Source organism: Artemia franciscana, chromosome 9 (genome assembly GCF_032884065.1).
Source record: "Artemia franciscana chromosome 9, ASM3288406v1, whole genome shotgun sequence".
Lineage (NCBI taxonomy): Eukaryota > Metazoa > Arthropoda > Branchiopoda > Anostraca > Artemiidae > Artemia > Artemia franciscana.
In genome coordinates, this window is record NC_088871.1 from 28,920,672 (window position 1) to 28,936,118 (window position 15,447).

The 15,447-nt window shown below is 33.2% G+C and overlaps 1 protein-coding gene and 1 long non-coding RNA gene across 3 annotated transcripts in view; one reads left to right on the forward strand and one right to left on the reverse strand.

Annotated features, from left to right (window-relative positions):
* Window positions 1-15,447, reverse strand: part of LOC136031235 (kinesin-like protein kif7) — an 84,013-nt gene that overhangs the window by 52,753 nt on the left and 15,813 nt on the right. For both annotated transcript variants that reach the window (XM_065710639.1, XM_065710638.1), the window contains exons 5-8: window positions 11,803-11,922; window positions 7,545-7,728; window positions 2,898-3,094; window positions 1,331-1,527 (exon numbers count right to left, since the gene is read on the reverse strand). In XM_065710639.1, the coding sequence (XP_065566711.1) occupies window positions 1,331-1,527; window positions 2,898-3,094; window positions 7,545-7,728; window positions 11,803-11,922 (698 nt within the window). The remainder of the gene's footprint in view (window positions 1-1,330; window positions 1,528-2,897; window positions 3,095-7,544; window positions 7,729-11,802; window positions 11,923-15,447) is intronic.
* Window positions 8,887-11,647, forward strand: LOC136031238 (uncharacterized). Its single transcript, XR_010618472.1, has 2 exons — window positions 8,887-9,004; window positions 11,483-11,647. It is a non-coding gene; the product is annotated as an uncharacterized LOC136031238 (long non-coding RNA).

Consider the following 15,447-nt stretch of genomic DNA (forward strand, 5'->3'; position numbering starts at 1 on the left):
TATACCTCATGATTCTAATGATTGCCCTTGAGCTTTGTTGATGGTGATTGCTAATCGAACATTGCCTGTGTCCCCGTCGTCATTTATATATCCCCCCTGTGCCCCCGGCGTCACCGTTGTAGTTGTGTCCCTGCGTCCCGGTCGTCATTTATATTCCCAGTGTCCCGGTCGTCATCCCGGTATACATTCGTTTTTGAATTGGTATATGATGAAATAAATTTTTAATTTTTCCCTTTTTTTCTTTTTAGTTTTTTTTTTTTATTGGTTTTTACCTTTTGTAAGGTTTTTTAGTTTTTTTCTTTTTTCTTTTTAGTTTTTTTGAAGTTTTTTTCTTTTTAGTTTTTTTATTTTTATTTATATTTTTTTAGTTTTCTTTTTCTCCTTTTAGTTTCTTAGCTTTTTTTTTAGTTTTTTTTATTAGTTTTTAGTTTATTTTATGGTTTTTTCCTTTTTTTAGTTTTTTTTTAGTTTTTTACCTTTTTTTTAGTTTTTTTTAGTTTTTAAGCTTTTTTAGATTTTTTTATTTTTTTCTTTTAGTTTTTTTGTAGTTTTTACCTTCTTTAGATTTTTTCTTCTTTTATATTAATGCTAAAGCCAAAGTTCGAACCTGGAACCTCTTGAACCTAGAACCTGGAACATAACGCCTTATCAACTCAGCTACATCGGCTTGAATACATTCCTTTTTGAATTGGTATATGATGAAATAATTCAGACGTCATATTATATGATGAAAAAAATTTTTAGTTTTTTTTCCTTTTTTTCTTTTTAGTTTTTTTATTGGTTTTTACCTTTTTTTTTAGCTTTTTTAGTTTTTTTTCGTTTTTTCTTTTTAGTTTTTTTGTAGTTTTTATCTTTTTTATTTTTTTTTTTATTTTTATTCATATTTTTTTAGTTTTCTTTTTCTCTTTTATTTTTCAGTTTTTTCCTTCTTTTATTTTTTTTCTTTTTTAGTTTTTAGTTTTTTTTAGTTTTTTACCTTTTTTTTGTTTTTTTAGTTCTTTTAGTTTTTTAGCTTTTTTAGTTTTTTTATTAGTTTTTAGTTTTTTTGTAGTTTTTGCCTTTTTTTAGTTTTTTCAGTTTTTTTTTTAGTTCTTAGTTTTTTACCTTTTTTAGTTTTTTAGCTTTTTTAGTTTTTTTTTCTTTTTATTTTTTTGTAGTTTTTACCTTTTTTAGTTTTTTTTCTTCTTTTGTATTAGTGTGAAATAATTCAGACGTCATATGCGGACAAACACGACGTCACTCGACAGACAGACAGACAGACATAACCCACAAACAACTTATTTTTATATATATAGATATGAAAAGGAGCCTACAAATTGTCCACACTCACCCTTGATGCATCAGAGTAGAACGCTGACTCTCATATGCTTCATACACTGGCCGTACAACTGTGTGATTAATTACAGTGTTAGATATGTTCCTTGCACAAACACCGATATGAAGAGTGTCCAACGTCTCTTCAATATTCTCAAAACGAGGGGACAGGCAACATATAAACAATGTTAACGAGTCACCACCAAGAGCGTTCTAAAAAGAGAATGAATAAAGTGACGAAAACTAAAATGTTTGTGTTCTCAATAAAACCAAATTCCGACACGAGAGAATTTCAACCGAAAGCAATACAAAAAATTTAATCTAACAAGTATATAACTATAAATTCAACATCATTTCTTTTGCAATTGGAAGAAAAAGAAGATTGTGCCCCCTTCATTAAAACTTAATTTACATTTAAACCCAATCAAAGGAGAAAAGTTTACAACTCAAGACTTTGAATAAACCCTGATAATGATCGCTCTCAGAAAGTGAGAGCGAGTTGTTGTTTCGTGCATGGGAAAGGGTTAACCTTTTACTGATATTGTATTTACTATGGGCAATGGTTCGTTCTTTACCAGATTACAGCTACCACTGCAACCATGACACTATATTGGTTATAATGCTGTTTCCGTAAAAAATTTATTTTATTTAAATTCCTTTAAACTGAGCCATTATACAGGTTTCTACTATGTTCTAGCACCCCGTTTGCCGCGGAGAAAAAAAAATGCTTTCAATCCAGAATATTGCGGTTGCAGCCACTTTCGTTGTTTTTAAGCCAGTGGATTTTCATGTTATTCAAGTTAACGGACTGTAAGTTTCCTTAGTAGAGTTTTCGAACAAGGAAGTTCTAATGTTGCAGTTTTTGTTTCAATCTGACACTTTATTTAGGAGTTTTGGGATATTGTTTTTGTTGCTATGGGACGTGTTTGTCTCTTACTATGTTGCAGCTATCGGTGCAATTATGATAATAAACTAGGTTGGGTTATATTTTTGGTGTTATAAAATCAGTAAATGTCATTGGTTAATTGTATTAATCATTTCGTGAATATTATCCTATTAATAAGAGCATTAATAATGTCTTACTTCAGTGATAACATGGTTGTAGTAGCGTTTGCTGCTTTTTATTAAATTTTGCGTGTCAAAATCAAAAAGCTGTGGGTATATTCAATAAGAGTAAGCAATAGAGCACCAATATACAGATTAAATAGAGATTACAAAAAAATCAACGTACAACATTAGTGACTGCAGAAGTAGGAGAAATGGAGCATTTCCCTTAAATAACGCCATCTATTTAATTTTTAAAACTGAAACCTTTTGTCGGGACAAAAGGTTTCACGACACATAAAGATATTCACCATTAAAACAATATTAGACAGCTACTTTTACCAAGCTCTAAATTCAAAAGTTAAAAAAAAAAAATACTAGATAAATATTTTCTGTCAAATCGTGTCATATTGCAAAGTAGTTGAGTTCATTGCTCGCAACATTAGCTATATGGGCTCTAGTTTTTGTTTGTATTGGTGGAATATGAAGATAGCAATCTAATAAAACGTTAATCTGTGCAAGATAATACTTAAAAGCACCTTGAGCACTGATGTCAGTCTCGAGTCCCAATAAGGAACATGATGGGCTTTCCTTCTTGGATCTCCTAATGCTGTAATTACATTGTTCAAAGCCAAAAGCCCCGAGTTGTATCCACCATCCACGTTTGAGCCAAACCGTTCAGACCCAGCCAGATCAACAAAAGACATTCTTGAAGTTGACTCAATGTAAGCATCACCTGAAAGTAAAAGTGTAAATGTAGCAAATGTGACTACATAAAAATTATACCTGTAACTTAGAAGATGGATATTTGTTGGGAATGATGTTTGCAGCATTAAACTTTATTTATGCCATACCAAGGGACAAGTTAAATATACAAGCATTTCCCGAAATGAATCTCTCGTTAAAATGACATATTAACTTAACTCTTAATAACAAACCTGAAACAAACATGAGTCAATTGAAAACCGGAAAGTATCTCAGCATCAATAACAATATTTGAGGTACCAAGAGAAAGACACACATGGAAGGAAGTACTGCATTCGTTAGTATATTTTTTCTTAGTGTTTTGGAAGCCAGCCTGACTACGTATATTCTTATTCATCTTTTCCTTTAGAACTGAAACAAAAATTTTAAGACCTTTGCTAAAACTAGAGGTTCGTTTCTGATTTTCATTGTTTCATCTTAAACTGTTTGACCTACTTGATATAAACTAAAGCATAACCGCATCTGTAGGTTGCCTCACTATTTGGCTGAGTCTATCGCTGTAGTTTACATGAATAAAGAGTAAAAAAAAGTCCATTAAAAAAATGACTAGGTATGGTAGAAAATTCTTTATGTAATATGATAAAATGAACTCTGCCCTCAACAGGAATCAATTATCATTGACTTAGGGGAGGGGATGAGTGCATCATATTTTGGAGACCATGATCAATATAGATGAGCCAAATTTTATAGACAGTGTTTAAGAGTATAAATTTAAATAACATTTATTCTATGGTAATAATATACCTCTTAAATTAAAAGTCATATTCTAGCCATAATGTGGTTATCATAGACTTAAAAGTTACACATTAGTATTTGTACGATTAGTAGACAAATTAAAAAGCTACAATATTGGGATATAAACGAAATTTCAGACATTACCAACAATAAAAATAATTATGAAGATATATAGGAGCAACTGTGTATTAATTTATGTATGTACATGTGTATACATATTTTCTTGGAAACGGCTTCATAGTTTGTTTTTCAAAATTTACATCCTGAGATCTTTTGGCGGAAAAAAACGATCTAGAACGGTCACGAGTTTAAGAAAATTTGTTTCGAACCTTAATTTTGTGGAAAAAAGACCATTCGAGTGACGTCACATTTATATACACTTCAAAAGGTCGCATTGTCACCCCAAACCCCCCCGCGCGCGTAAGTCGTTGCGCGCCATATTAGTTACGCGCCATTGTAGCCGTGTCCCTGTGTCCCACCTGTGAATAGAGATAGATATAAATATATATTTTTAACTACGTAAAACATGCGAATATACAACATTCTTCGCTGTCCCATTGTCTGTGCATATAAAAAGCATTTATATTCCCTGTGTCCCGGTCGTCATTTGTGTCCTGGTGTCCCAGTTTGTAATTCCTCTTTGAGTGTCCCGGTCGTCATTTATATTCCCTGTGTCCCAGTGTCCCGGTCGTCATTTGTGTCCCGGTGTCCCGGTCTGTAATTTCTATTCAAACAATCCCTGTGTCTCAGTCGTCAATTATATATCCCGCCTGTGCCCCGGCGTCCCCGTTGTAGTTGTGTCCCTGTGTCCCGGTCGTCATTTATATTCCCGGTCGTGATTTGTGTCCGGGTGTCCCAGTCTGTAATTTTTCTTTGAGGTTCCCGGTCGTCATTTATATTCCCTCTGTGTCGGTCGTCATTTGTGTCCCGGTCTGTAATTTATCTTTGAGTGTTTTTTCTTTTTAGTTTTTTTTAGTTTTTTACATTTTTTCAGTTTTTTTTTCTTCTTTATTTTTCAGCGTCACTATGAAGTACGTATCGCCGAACCTTTGTTTTTAACTTAAATCTGGTAGACATTGATGACCTTATCCAAGTCAAAATCCCAAACCCAATCATCATCGCTATCATTTTCAGTTTTGATATGTTTTGACTCTCGCTTTCCAGGTGGATTTTCATCTAACTGCGCGGTTTTGCGTTCTTTAGCCGCAAGCCTGTTTTCTTGCTGTTCTTGTGATTCCTCGGCACGCTTTCTTTTCTTACTTTCTCTATCAGCTGCAAGCCTGTTTTCTTGCTGTTCTTGTGATTCCTCGGCACGCTTTCTTTTCTTACTTTCTCTATCAGCAGCAAGTTTTTTGGCATAGACTCTTTGAGCAGCTTCCTCGGCTGTTGCCATTGTAGGTTCTTCAGTCATTTTACAATTAAACATTTTTCCGTGAACGCATGTCTTAAATATCTTTAATGACGTCACCGTCATAGCAAAAATGACGACAACTAACTTCATGACGTCAGTCGACACAGAAACATGACGTCACCTGACAGACAGACACACAGACAGACAACTTATTTTTATATATATAGATGACATACGCAAAATTACACAAGATGACAAATTACTCTGAACAGTTAAAGAAAAAGGCATGAAACAAGAAACAACAAAAATCGCATTAAATACAAACGAAAATCTGACTGTAAAACTAAAGAATAACCGATAATTTGCATTTTTAGGTATTTCAGAAATTAAAATGGAATAAGAAATGCGTATTTTAGCGTCTGTAGAGGATATCCAGGAAGGAGGAATTAAATTCACGCCCGAATTTCTTAATTTAACTGAAATTGCTGATTTTTCACCCTATGACTTGAAGCTAAAGAATAAAACAATAATTATGCCAATAAGTAATTTAGATATTTCAGAGGACATAGGCATTGGAACATTTCAGATTGTTATGGAATTATACAACAATATAACAAAGAAGAAATGTAACGACGTGGGCAAAGCTGGGAAAGAGGTTTTTGACATACCCAATATCCTTAGAAACATAGTTACTGGACTGTTTAACTATGCTGAACAAATCGACTATCTCGAAATTTTGATTGGATGTGTTTGAAAAGTTACTGGGCTTGGGAAGAGGGCTGCTTGCCCTTCAATAACTTACAACTCTTAAAAAGGGCACCAGATTTTTTAGTTTCCAATCAGATTAGCTCCTTAAAAGTTTCGATGATATTACTATCTATGATAGCGCTACACAGCCTATGATATTGCTTATAAGCCGTTTCGAAAACCTGCATGCATATAGTTTTTTCGTTTAATTAAAACTCTCCCTCAACAAACCCTAAAAGTTTCACCTTAATACGCTTAGCGTAATTAATTACAGCAATCATAGTAGTAGTGATAATAATATGCACATACTGCCTTCTGGCTAGTCCAAAATCCACCACAACCTGCCCAGATAGGTCCAACTCAATAATGCAAACCATTCTTGGGATATGGCTGTGTCACCCTTTTGACATTCTACGTTTTCATAGTTCGTTTTGATTTAGTTCAACCTAATATTCAAATAATTTGTTTCGATTTCGTTCAAAAACTCCCCTCAACATTCTCTGAAAGACTAGCCTGAATGCCCTTCGTCTTTTTGGAAAGAAAAGTCCAAAGATTCCCACGTTTCACAATAACATATACTATATGTAAACAATAGACGACCTATTATACAAACCTCACTCTTTAATAACTACCAAATCGTGTCTCTTTTTTATACGAGTTTCTACGATGTAATTGAAAATAGCTGAGATATATTTAACGCATATGGAAGGACAGGAAAAGGCATAGCAAGTAGGATCAATCTAAGGAATATAACATGAAAACTCTCATTGGTTCAAACAATTATAATATGGTAAAATACAAACTTAAAAAACAGCCTATTGGAACTAAAAGAAAGTACTTCAAGTACTAGCCAAGTACGAGTCTTAACTTTGAAAGTAACTCGAGAGGTAACTAAGTAGATTTCTCTACAGGTGCCACAATACTTAAGTACAAAATTTGGAAGTAACTGATCATTCATAATTGGGTTAAGCTTTGTAGAACTTGTTATATGACTGATTAGAACCATGTCTTCCCCGGTATTACACTAAATTAAAACTGAATTTATAGTAAAAGCAGCACCAATAAGAATAGCGAATAAGATGATGATAACACTAAAGCCAACCTGTCTAATGGATCTATGAAATACGTTTGTGCAGTGTCATTTCATAATACTAATGTCGTGTCTAGAAATATATCATCTCCCTATATTATGCATTTACGAGTTTTTTGTTTTTATTATTTTTTTTTGTATTGATATTTACTACAAGCTAGTTTTACTCGGAATGTTTTTGAAGGTTTTAAGTCTGACCACACTCGGGACTCATCATTAAACCTTATATCTAACAGCAGCATCATTAATTGGTCTATACTTCGTTTAATAAATCAAAACCTGCGGGTTTTACTTGTTACTATAGATATCGTTATCAGAGTTAACAGATTAATTTTAAAAGAATTCTGTATAGTCGCTTTTTATTTCAAGGGTACTTGTTTAAAACCTGTTAAAAGATAATTTTCCAAACATATAGTTGATTTTTTTTTCTATTTTAAGTGACGTAGTCTAGAAACTCAAGTCAACCGTTATTATTTTAAGCAACAGTAATGCAGGTACCTTCAATCCATCTCTGCTTCACCACGATAGTCAACACCATGTGAGAGTGTTTAGTGAGGTTTGAACCAAAAGAAGTCATAGACTGAAATTGAGAACGGAGTTTCAGTCCCCTATCCAGACAACACAGAACTTGATCCATTGAGATGCAGTCTATTTCGGTCAAACCTGAGACAATAACAGACCCCTAAAGAGAAAAATAAAAGATGAAAAACAACAAGAGTACTATTATTTCAATAGGAGTTTATACATATTGAAACAGACTGACATACATTGAAGGGGAGCAACAGTACCCAAAAAAGCTTTCGGCGAGATTGTAGGGGTCAAACTTGCCATCAATTTTTTTGGCTAGGGTGGAGGAAGCCAAAAGGTGCATATAAGGTTTCTGTTTTGGCAGAAGTGGCAATTTTACACTTAGCATAAAAAAAAGATAATTGAAACCTTGCAGAATATTCCTTGTCTGAATAGCTAAGCAGCTAATCCCAGCGAACAAGGCAAGCAGAGTTAGGCTACGTCAAGCTATATGTAAGCTTTTCTGAAAATTCGCCAAATTAAAAAAAAAAGTCATAGGTGTCTCCATTTTAAAAGGGTTTGGCTTTTTTTTTTTATAAGAGTTACAAACTGAGATCGGTTTTAAGCCCAAAATAATCAAGTAAAACATCTTTTCAACACACTCTTTTATACTTCATTCTTCAAAATATGATAAAGCTATAAAAAGATGAAACAGTTATAACAATTACAATAATACAAACTTTTAAACACCAACGATTGATCACTTGATAGAATTACCTTTGTGTGTTTGTGTTTGAACTGTGTGTCCTATTATCAGGGATTCTGTCCATTTATTTTCAACCTACTTCTTATGGACCAATTTGTTCCAAATTTTGAAAGCAAGTTAGCATCCAGCGGCAATATACTTTTATGACAAAAATGCAGCAACGAGCTTGTAAAAGACATTCGTTGATAGCTACGTTTTTTACTAGTTGCAACTAAAAATCTGAATCTATAAAACTTTTATTACTGCTTAAAGAAAATTGATAAGTGGAGATTGATAACTCCAAAGAAAAAATTATACGTTAAATAGTGATTCCAGCTTTAACAGCCCTTTTCAATTTAATTTTCTAATTTCATAATTGATTCAAATATAGCACACGATTTCCGCTCTGATAAAAATGTGTTTTTGTCAAAAAGGACTCAAACTAAATTCTTCTTATTTCTAGATTGGACAATGAATCCGACCAAAGAAGACGGGTTAACAATTTACAGGAACTAAAAGTTGGTCAGACTTCAAAAAGAGCACGTGATAGAAAACATTGATGAATGATCAAGAGTAATTATTTCTTCATTGAGCTCTAATTTGGTATCAACTCCTACTCTTGTTTAGGGACAAAATTTCTAGCTGCCACATAGCCCCAGGACAACTCTAAGTAAGGACCATTGGGCTGATAATATTTGGACCATTGGTAAAGCTAGCAAATTTGTTACTTTATTAGAAGAAGTAGATAGATAAAAATGAGAGGCAGTCAATCTTATTGAGACTCACCTTCGTCAAACCAGAAAACAGAATAACCTTAAAACTTCTTTTAAAGAATCTTTTAAAAGCCTTAACTTTGGAAATGGATCCGTGCGTGTAACGTCATATTTATGAGTAAATTTCAAGAGAATAAATCACATTATTTCTCGCTGTCGCTTATCTTCTAACCGAATATTTCCTTGTTCTTCACTTTCAATTTCACTCACTGTAATTGTCGTAAGAAAGGCATCTAAGTAGGTTTGTACTTGGTATTACTTCTAAGGCACGTGTGGGCTTAGATGTTCCCATAAATACGAAGTTAATCATACGGATTTTTTTTTTCAAACTAAGGCCCTTAACGGATTCTCTCAAATTCCTAACCTATAAACAGCGTTTTTTTTTCTTCTTAATAGAGAATCCCAGGATGCCAGATTTCCAAAAAAAAAAATGTGCCGTTTTCGAGAAAAAATACATGCATAAATAAATATACAATTATTTCTCGTTGAAAGAGATAAGATTAGATAAACTTAGATAAGTTTTTTTCGAGAAAACAAGGGAAGCTAATCGTGAACAATGTATAATTAATAAAAAAAAATGATTCCGTTTTCGTAAAAGGTGAGGTAAATCCGTTTTTAAATTTCTATGGCTGACAGAGCTTTAACAATAATAACAAAACTTTTAAACAAATAAAGTTGTGTATGGCTTTTTGGACAAGTAGGTTTTGCCTGCATAATTTCACAAAACATGTTTCTCATGTTTTTCAAGAATCAGTTGAATTTTCTCAGGCTAGTAAATTTTGATGGTTAACAATAAATCGTATTTATTTGAAATCAGCATAAGTCGATTTTTTTTAATGTATCTCTTTGTATCAAAATGTAATTTTTAGTGTTGATTGCTGTTGAGCCGAGCCGCTCTCTTACTTACAATTCTTTATCAGGAACTCTAACCGCTTTCAAGCAGCGCACATTTCCACCTAGTGTATCAATTGAAAAAACGATCAGACAATCTTTTGGCTATTTTTTCAATTATAAACTCACCATGGATCCAAAATTCTCTATTAGCTCTCTTTTCTTTATTTATTATAACTATTGAGCGTTTATGAGCTGGTGCTGATTATTATTTTTAGCATAAGGTGGAAGAGTTTCTATGGGTATCAGCGAACTATATTTGCTTGTTTTTTGTTTTTAACATTTCACCTTATTCTATGATTCGACAAACAGGAATATATTTTATGTTCTCAATTTGTTATTTAATAGACTTGAAAAATATTCCATGAGAGGGAGGGGGAACATTATACAATTTATACAAATTTCAGAAATAAATTTGTATCTTTTTAACCTGTCTTCCGATTCTAAGACAGCCTTTTAAAGTTTGTCTTATTCAATACCTATATTTTCAACAATACCTATCCTTCCCTCTCTGTCTCTTATTGAATTATTATAGTTTTTTACTTAATACTTATTAGTTAGTATTTCACAAGTATTCGTATCCTTCCCCCTTTTCAGACCGTAAAGCCTTTATGGGGATTAATAAATTATGTTTTATTGATGATATTCGTAAGTTTTTACTTGGAAATATATTTAATATTATTCTAGAATTTGAGAAACAGAAGAAGATTTTTTTTTGTTACTTTCCATTGGCCATTTAGTAGGTAAGAAAAATCCGCCTATGAGTATTGAAACATATATAAATTTCCGAGAAGAAATTGTAAGTTTAAGAGAAAAAAATTCTCCTGCCTTTATCTAACTTAAGACCACTAACAACAATGAAAATAACTAACTCAAGTTTTTTTTTACAGATTCTTTTTGTCGTAAGTTCTATCAGATTAACCCGTCGGGTTGTTTTCCCGTCGGTAAAAATATAAACTTCTCTTGTTATGTCAGTCCTAGAAGCTTTAGACAAGAATGAATTTCATTGGTTGACTTAGGCCCGCCCTACATTTTAATTTTGACCAATAAGGAAAATGGGGTGAAATTTTAAAAAGTTCGATCAGCACTTCCCAGCGGAATTTATTAGTTTTGTTCAAGAGGTATGAAATACCTTAATGAGGATACAAGGAAACGCACTACATATTCTTGTTCTTCATTTTTTTTGACAGGACAAAGTACACCCTTTATCTTTTCCAAAGCTATAAAAAATGTTTTTAGTTATATCACATCCTGTCTCTTATGTGACAAGTTGAAAAACCTTTATTTGTCATAAATTTTATGTTAACTTTAAAATTGTTGATATGTTTCTTTTCTGCTCTCCTACGACTTTAATTTATCAACAAAAGACAAAAATTTTGCTATTACTCCATAGCTAAGACTCGGTTCTATCCATCAACCGAATTATATTTTGAATTCTGGTGTACAGAGTTCTAAAAGTGAAAATATTTTAAGTTTTAGTTGAAAGTTGTTGAAAATGAACAATTTTTCTATTTTTTTAGATAATTTCAGGTCTTCTTAAAAGAAAAAGTCTAAGTAATATCGAAATTCTGGCGAACGGATAGTGAATGGATGGCGGTGAATGGATAGATAAGAGACCAATCAATTCAATGTTATAAGTATTTTGCCATTTTGGAGCAATTCATAGTTACATGCTTGTTACAAAACCCCTTGTTTTAGAGGAACACAAACATTGAGTATGTGCAGAAAATGTGGGCACGCAAATAGCTTTGTTGCCTGAGAAAACGAACCATATCTTGTACCAAAAAGCATTACGCTACACAATACACTTGGCTTATTTTGTTGGTTTTTTCATACGTACTGTTTCATCCGTATCAAGAAAAGCATTGCAAGAGGGGTCAGGAGTAAGTAGATCATGGATTTCATCATTATTTATCTCATAGTAGCTGACACACAATGAAATGTTCCGTTTCGGCAACAGCTGCAAAAAGTAATATAGATTAATTATCCTCGAACTTACATTTGAAGCTTTCCAAGACAAGCCTACTAAATTCACAAAACAAAGAGAAAGTTTCAAAAAGATGAATTATCGGTGGTTATGATCTTAATAAAGGGAAAATTCTCTATATACTAGAAGAAGCCTAGGATTTTTTCTTGTTTCCATGGATTTGAAGAGGAAGAATTTACTTAAGCGCACTTTAGCATGAACTGCTCAGGCCGGCCCTACAAATTTCTCAATCAAGTTGTAGTGAAAAGCTTTAATGTGAAAAAGTTTCACAAATGAACAAAGGACATTTGAGACACTTTTTAAAAAATTCTGAAAAAAACAAAACTTTTAGATTTTAATCTTAGCAGCATTTCTATTTCTCTATAGTTATAATTCGAACCAGGGAAAAGTAGGGTAAAGAGAGAGGGAGGTATTCCTTGAGGTTGCTTTGAAAGATTCCTTCTCCCTAGGAAAAGGAAACAGCGTGTTCGCCCCCATGATTGAAATTATTTTAACAAAACACAAAAAATATTATTTAACAAACAAAGAAAAATATTGAAGATCTAAATTTTTTGCATCTCTCGGCATTTCTAGATTTACCGTCAATTTCTTCTATATCTAAGAATATTAAAAATGCTTCGGCTTTACACGCATTCCTTCAAATAAGAAGTTCAAAAGCTATCTTGAGTAGTTAATGTCATCATGTCCAAAAAACCCACATATCTTTTGAAATGAATGAGTTATTAGGTTCCTTAATACCCCTCAGATAAGCACATTAATTCAACAAGCTGGGTATATATGTGCATAGGGGTTTATTTCGCGAGAGATAGAGTAGAGCAGCAATGATTAGCAGAAAAAATTAAATTATTATCTATTGCTCAAAGACCTCCTGATATAATCCTACTAAATTAAAACATGCAGAAATATTTTATTATTAAATTCCCGGAAAAGTTATTTTCGTTCTCTCGGAAAATTTTCGGAAGATCATTTGCACCCTTTGTATTTGGATAATGAATGATTTGTATTTTAAGAAACGTGAGTGGACATCTCTCTTGGAGATTATTGAATAAAAAAGACAAGCATTGAAATTTTGATTGGTACCCCCTAACCACAGATAAGCCTAGAAGCTCATTAAAACAAGCCAAGTTACAAATACTAAGGATCAATATGAATCAATTTAGAGAAAAAGGTTTACGAAGATTCGATTGAAATTTCCTATCCCAACAGCAGACCAATCAAGATTTCATCTTCTTCCATTAGGAGGCAAACAAATTATTTTGTAACATAAAAGCAATTTCTAATTTGATTCGTCAGATATATCTCCTTGTAAAATGTACCCTTTGCAGTGTACCTCCCATGCACACCATGCACGTAATATTTTTCTCGCGGCCACTCCCCATAGAAGGGCTGGTCGTAGTAACTTGGTAGGGAGTTCTTTCAATCAAAACTTTCGAATTATAGTTTCTTTTTTAAGCGCCTATAGTGATCGGAAAGCATCTAGTCCCCCTCCAATGCTAATATTTTATCCTGGGCACCCCCGTAACTCCCATGACATCGGATCAAAATTTGAGGTAGCGTAACTTCATGGAAATATTAAGTGCTAACCATGAGAAAAGAAAATATCCTTGAGGAGCAATTCAAGGTGGGAGAAAGAGATTTTCTGGCTAGTACCGGCTCAGTGTATCTGGTGCTAGTCGCCACCGATGACTGATGGGTGCGGATGACTCCTTCCTCTCTTTCAAGGGACGAGTGTTGCCTACCCATACCGGCCTGACTCCGGTGGGCGGGGCTTTCGTGATGGGGGAAAGAGAAAAGCAAAAAGAGATAAGTAAGCCCCGCCTCAAAATACTAGGCCTAAGGACTATACCCAGCAACTATTAGTGCTACGTTGTTTTTGAAGTGGTAAGGGGTGGGGCAATGGACCTTTTTGACCTGAACTTTAATTCTTTTATAGCCGAACCATAACAATGATAATAATTATTATAATAATTAACTCAGAAAAAGAGAAAAATAACTATAAAACAAGACTTTCAGCTAGTGAAGTTCAGAGTAGTAAAATATATAATGAATATTTGAAATGTTAAACTAACATGTTGTCCTTAGTGTACCCAAGAAAAAATAATGTATAAAGATCAAAAAATAAAACAAATAAAGAAGAATATGGGCTTTAAAAAGGAAAAAACATGAAAAAATAAAACAAAACAACGAGAAAATTGAAGTAAATAACAAATCAAATCAGAACAATCGAACAATCAAATCAATTCAGAACGTTACGTTTTGTTAGTTCATGGACAGAGTTATTTATATATGCGTGTCTATCAGACGCTAATCCAGAAGAAGTACAATTCAACAAAAACAAAAATTACAAGAAATCATAAGAGAAACAAAAATATCACTAGGTAGAAAAAAATGACGGATATAGCTTGTGACAAATTATCCGGCGAAAGCAACTCTCCTTTAAGGTCATTCGATTCCTTAAAAATCATTCTGCAAACCTCAGCGTCGGATAACCGTCTCAAAGCCCTCAATAGCAGATTTTTCCAGCACCACAGGAACTTCCAAAGCTACCAAATAATTCAAACGATATTTCCTTAGAATTTTGGTGGAGATTGGTCGGGGATCTTGAGCGTGTTAACAGTTCGAAGAGCTAACGAAACGCTAGTATAAAGTAAAAAAAAAAATACAATTTTTTATTAACTGTTAAGGAAAGCGTTGTTTGTTCAATGTACCTACAACATAAATATTATCTCCTCTGTGTCGGCAAGGTTTTCAATCAAAGCAGGCTGAGGGGACTCAACTAAAGGTTTTCAACCAAACTCGTCAAATTGCTCAAATTACAATTCTTTTGAGCTGATTTTTAACATTTTTCTAGCAGGTATGCTAGCATATTTTTAATGTCTATTCTTTTGTGAACTTTAGGAAGAAAATTCTGTTCCGTCTAATATATATTTTAAATTATTCAGAATCATAGACTAATACTAGAATAAGAATTCAGTCACTTCTGGGGTTAATGATTTCTGTTGGAGGAGGTTGAGGTTTTTTTACAATAGTGATTTCTATGATTTAACAAATTTTTGGTAAATGTTTTGTTGGCTATTCTAATGTGCTATAAAAATACAATTTCCAATGTGCCCTTGGGAAATGCAGATGGCATGAGATTTTTGTTAGTTGATGATTCTATTTTTCCAACAAGGCACACTTATACCCACTAGTGGGCAACTTGTTTTTTTTTTTACCAAAGTTTGTAATGGGGTTGGGAGTAGAAGAGTTTATTGTTGTTAGAGAGGAATTTGGTGCCAAAACCGTACACACTGAAAAAACTAGTGTAATTATAATTCAAACAGGGTGCAACACATATACCCTTCTTCAAGAAGTTGTTTTTGAGAGGGGCGGAGTAGGATTGGACGTTCCACGGGCCCAGTTTGTGCCTCTGGTAATAAATGATCGCATAATTCTTTTTATTAGAAGATGCAATATGACTGTCTAATTAAAAGTTATTTGGGATAGAGGAGAGGGAAG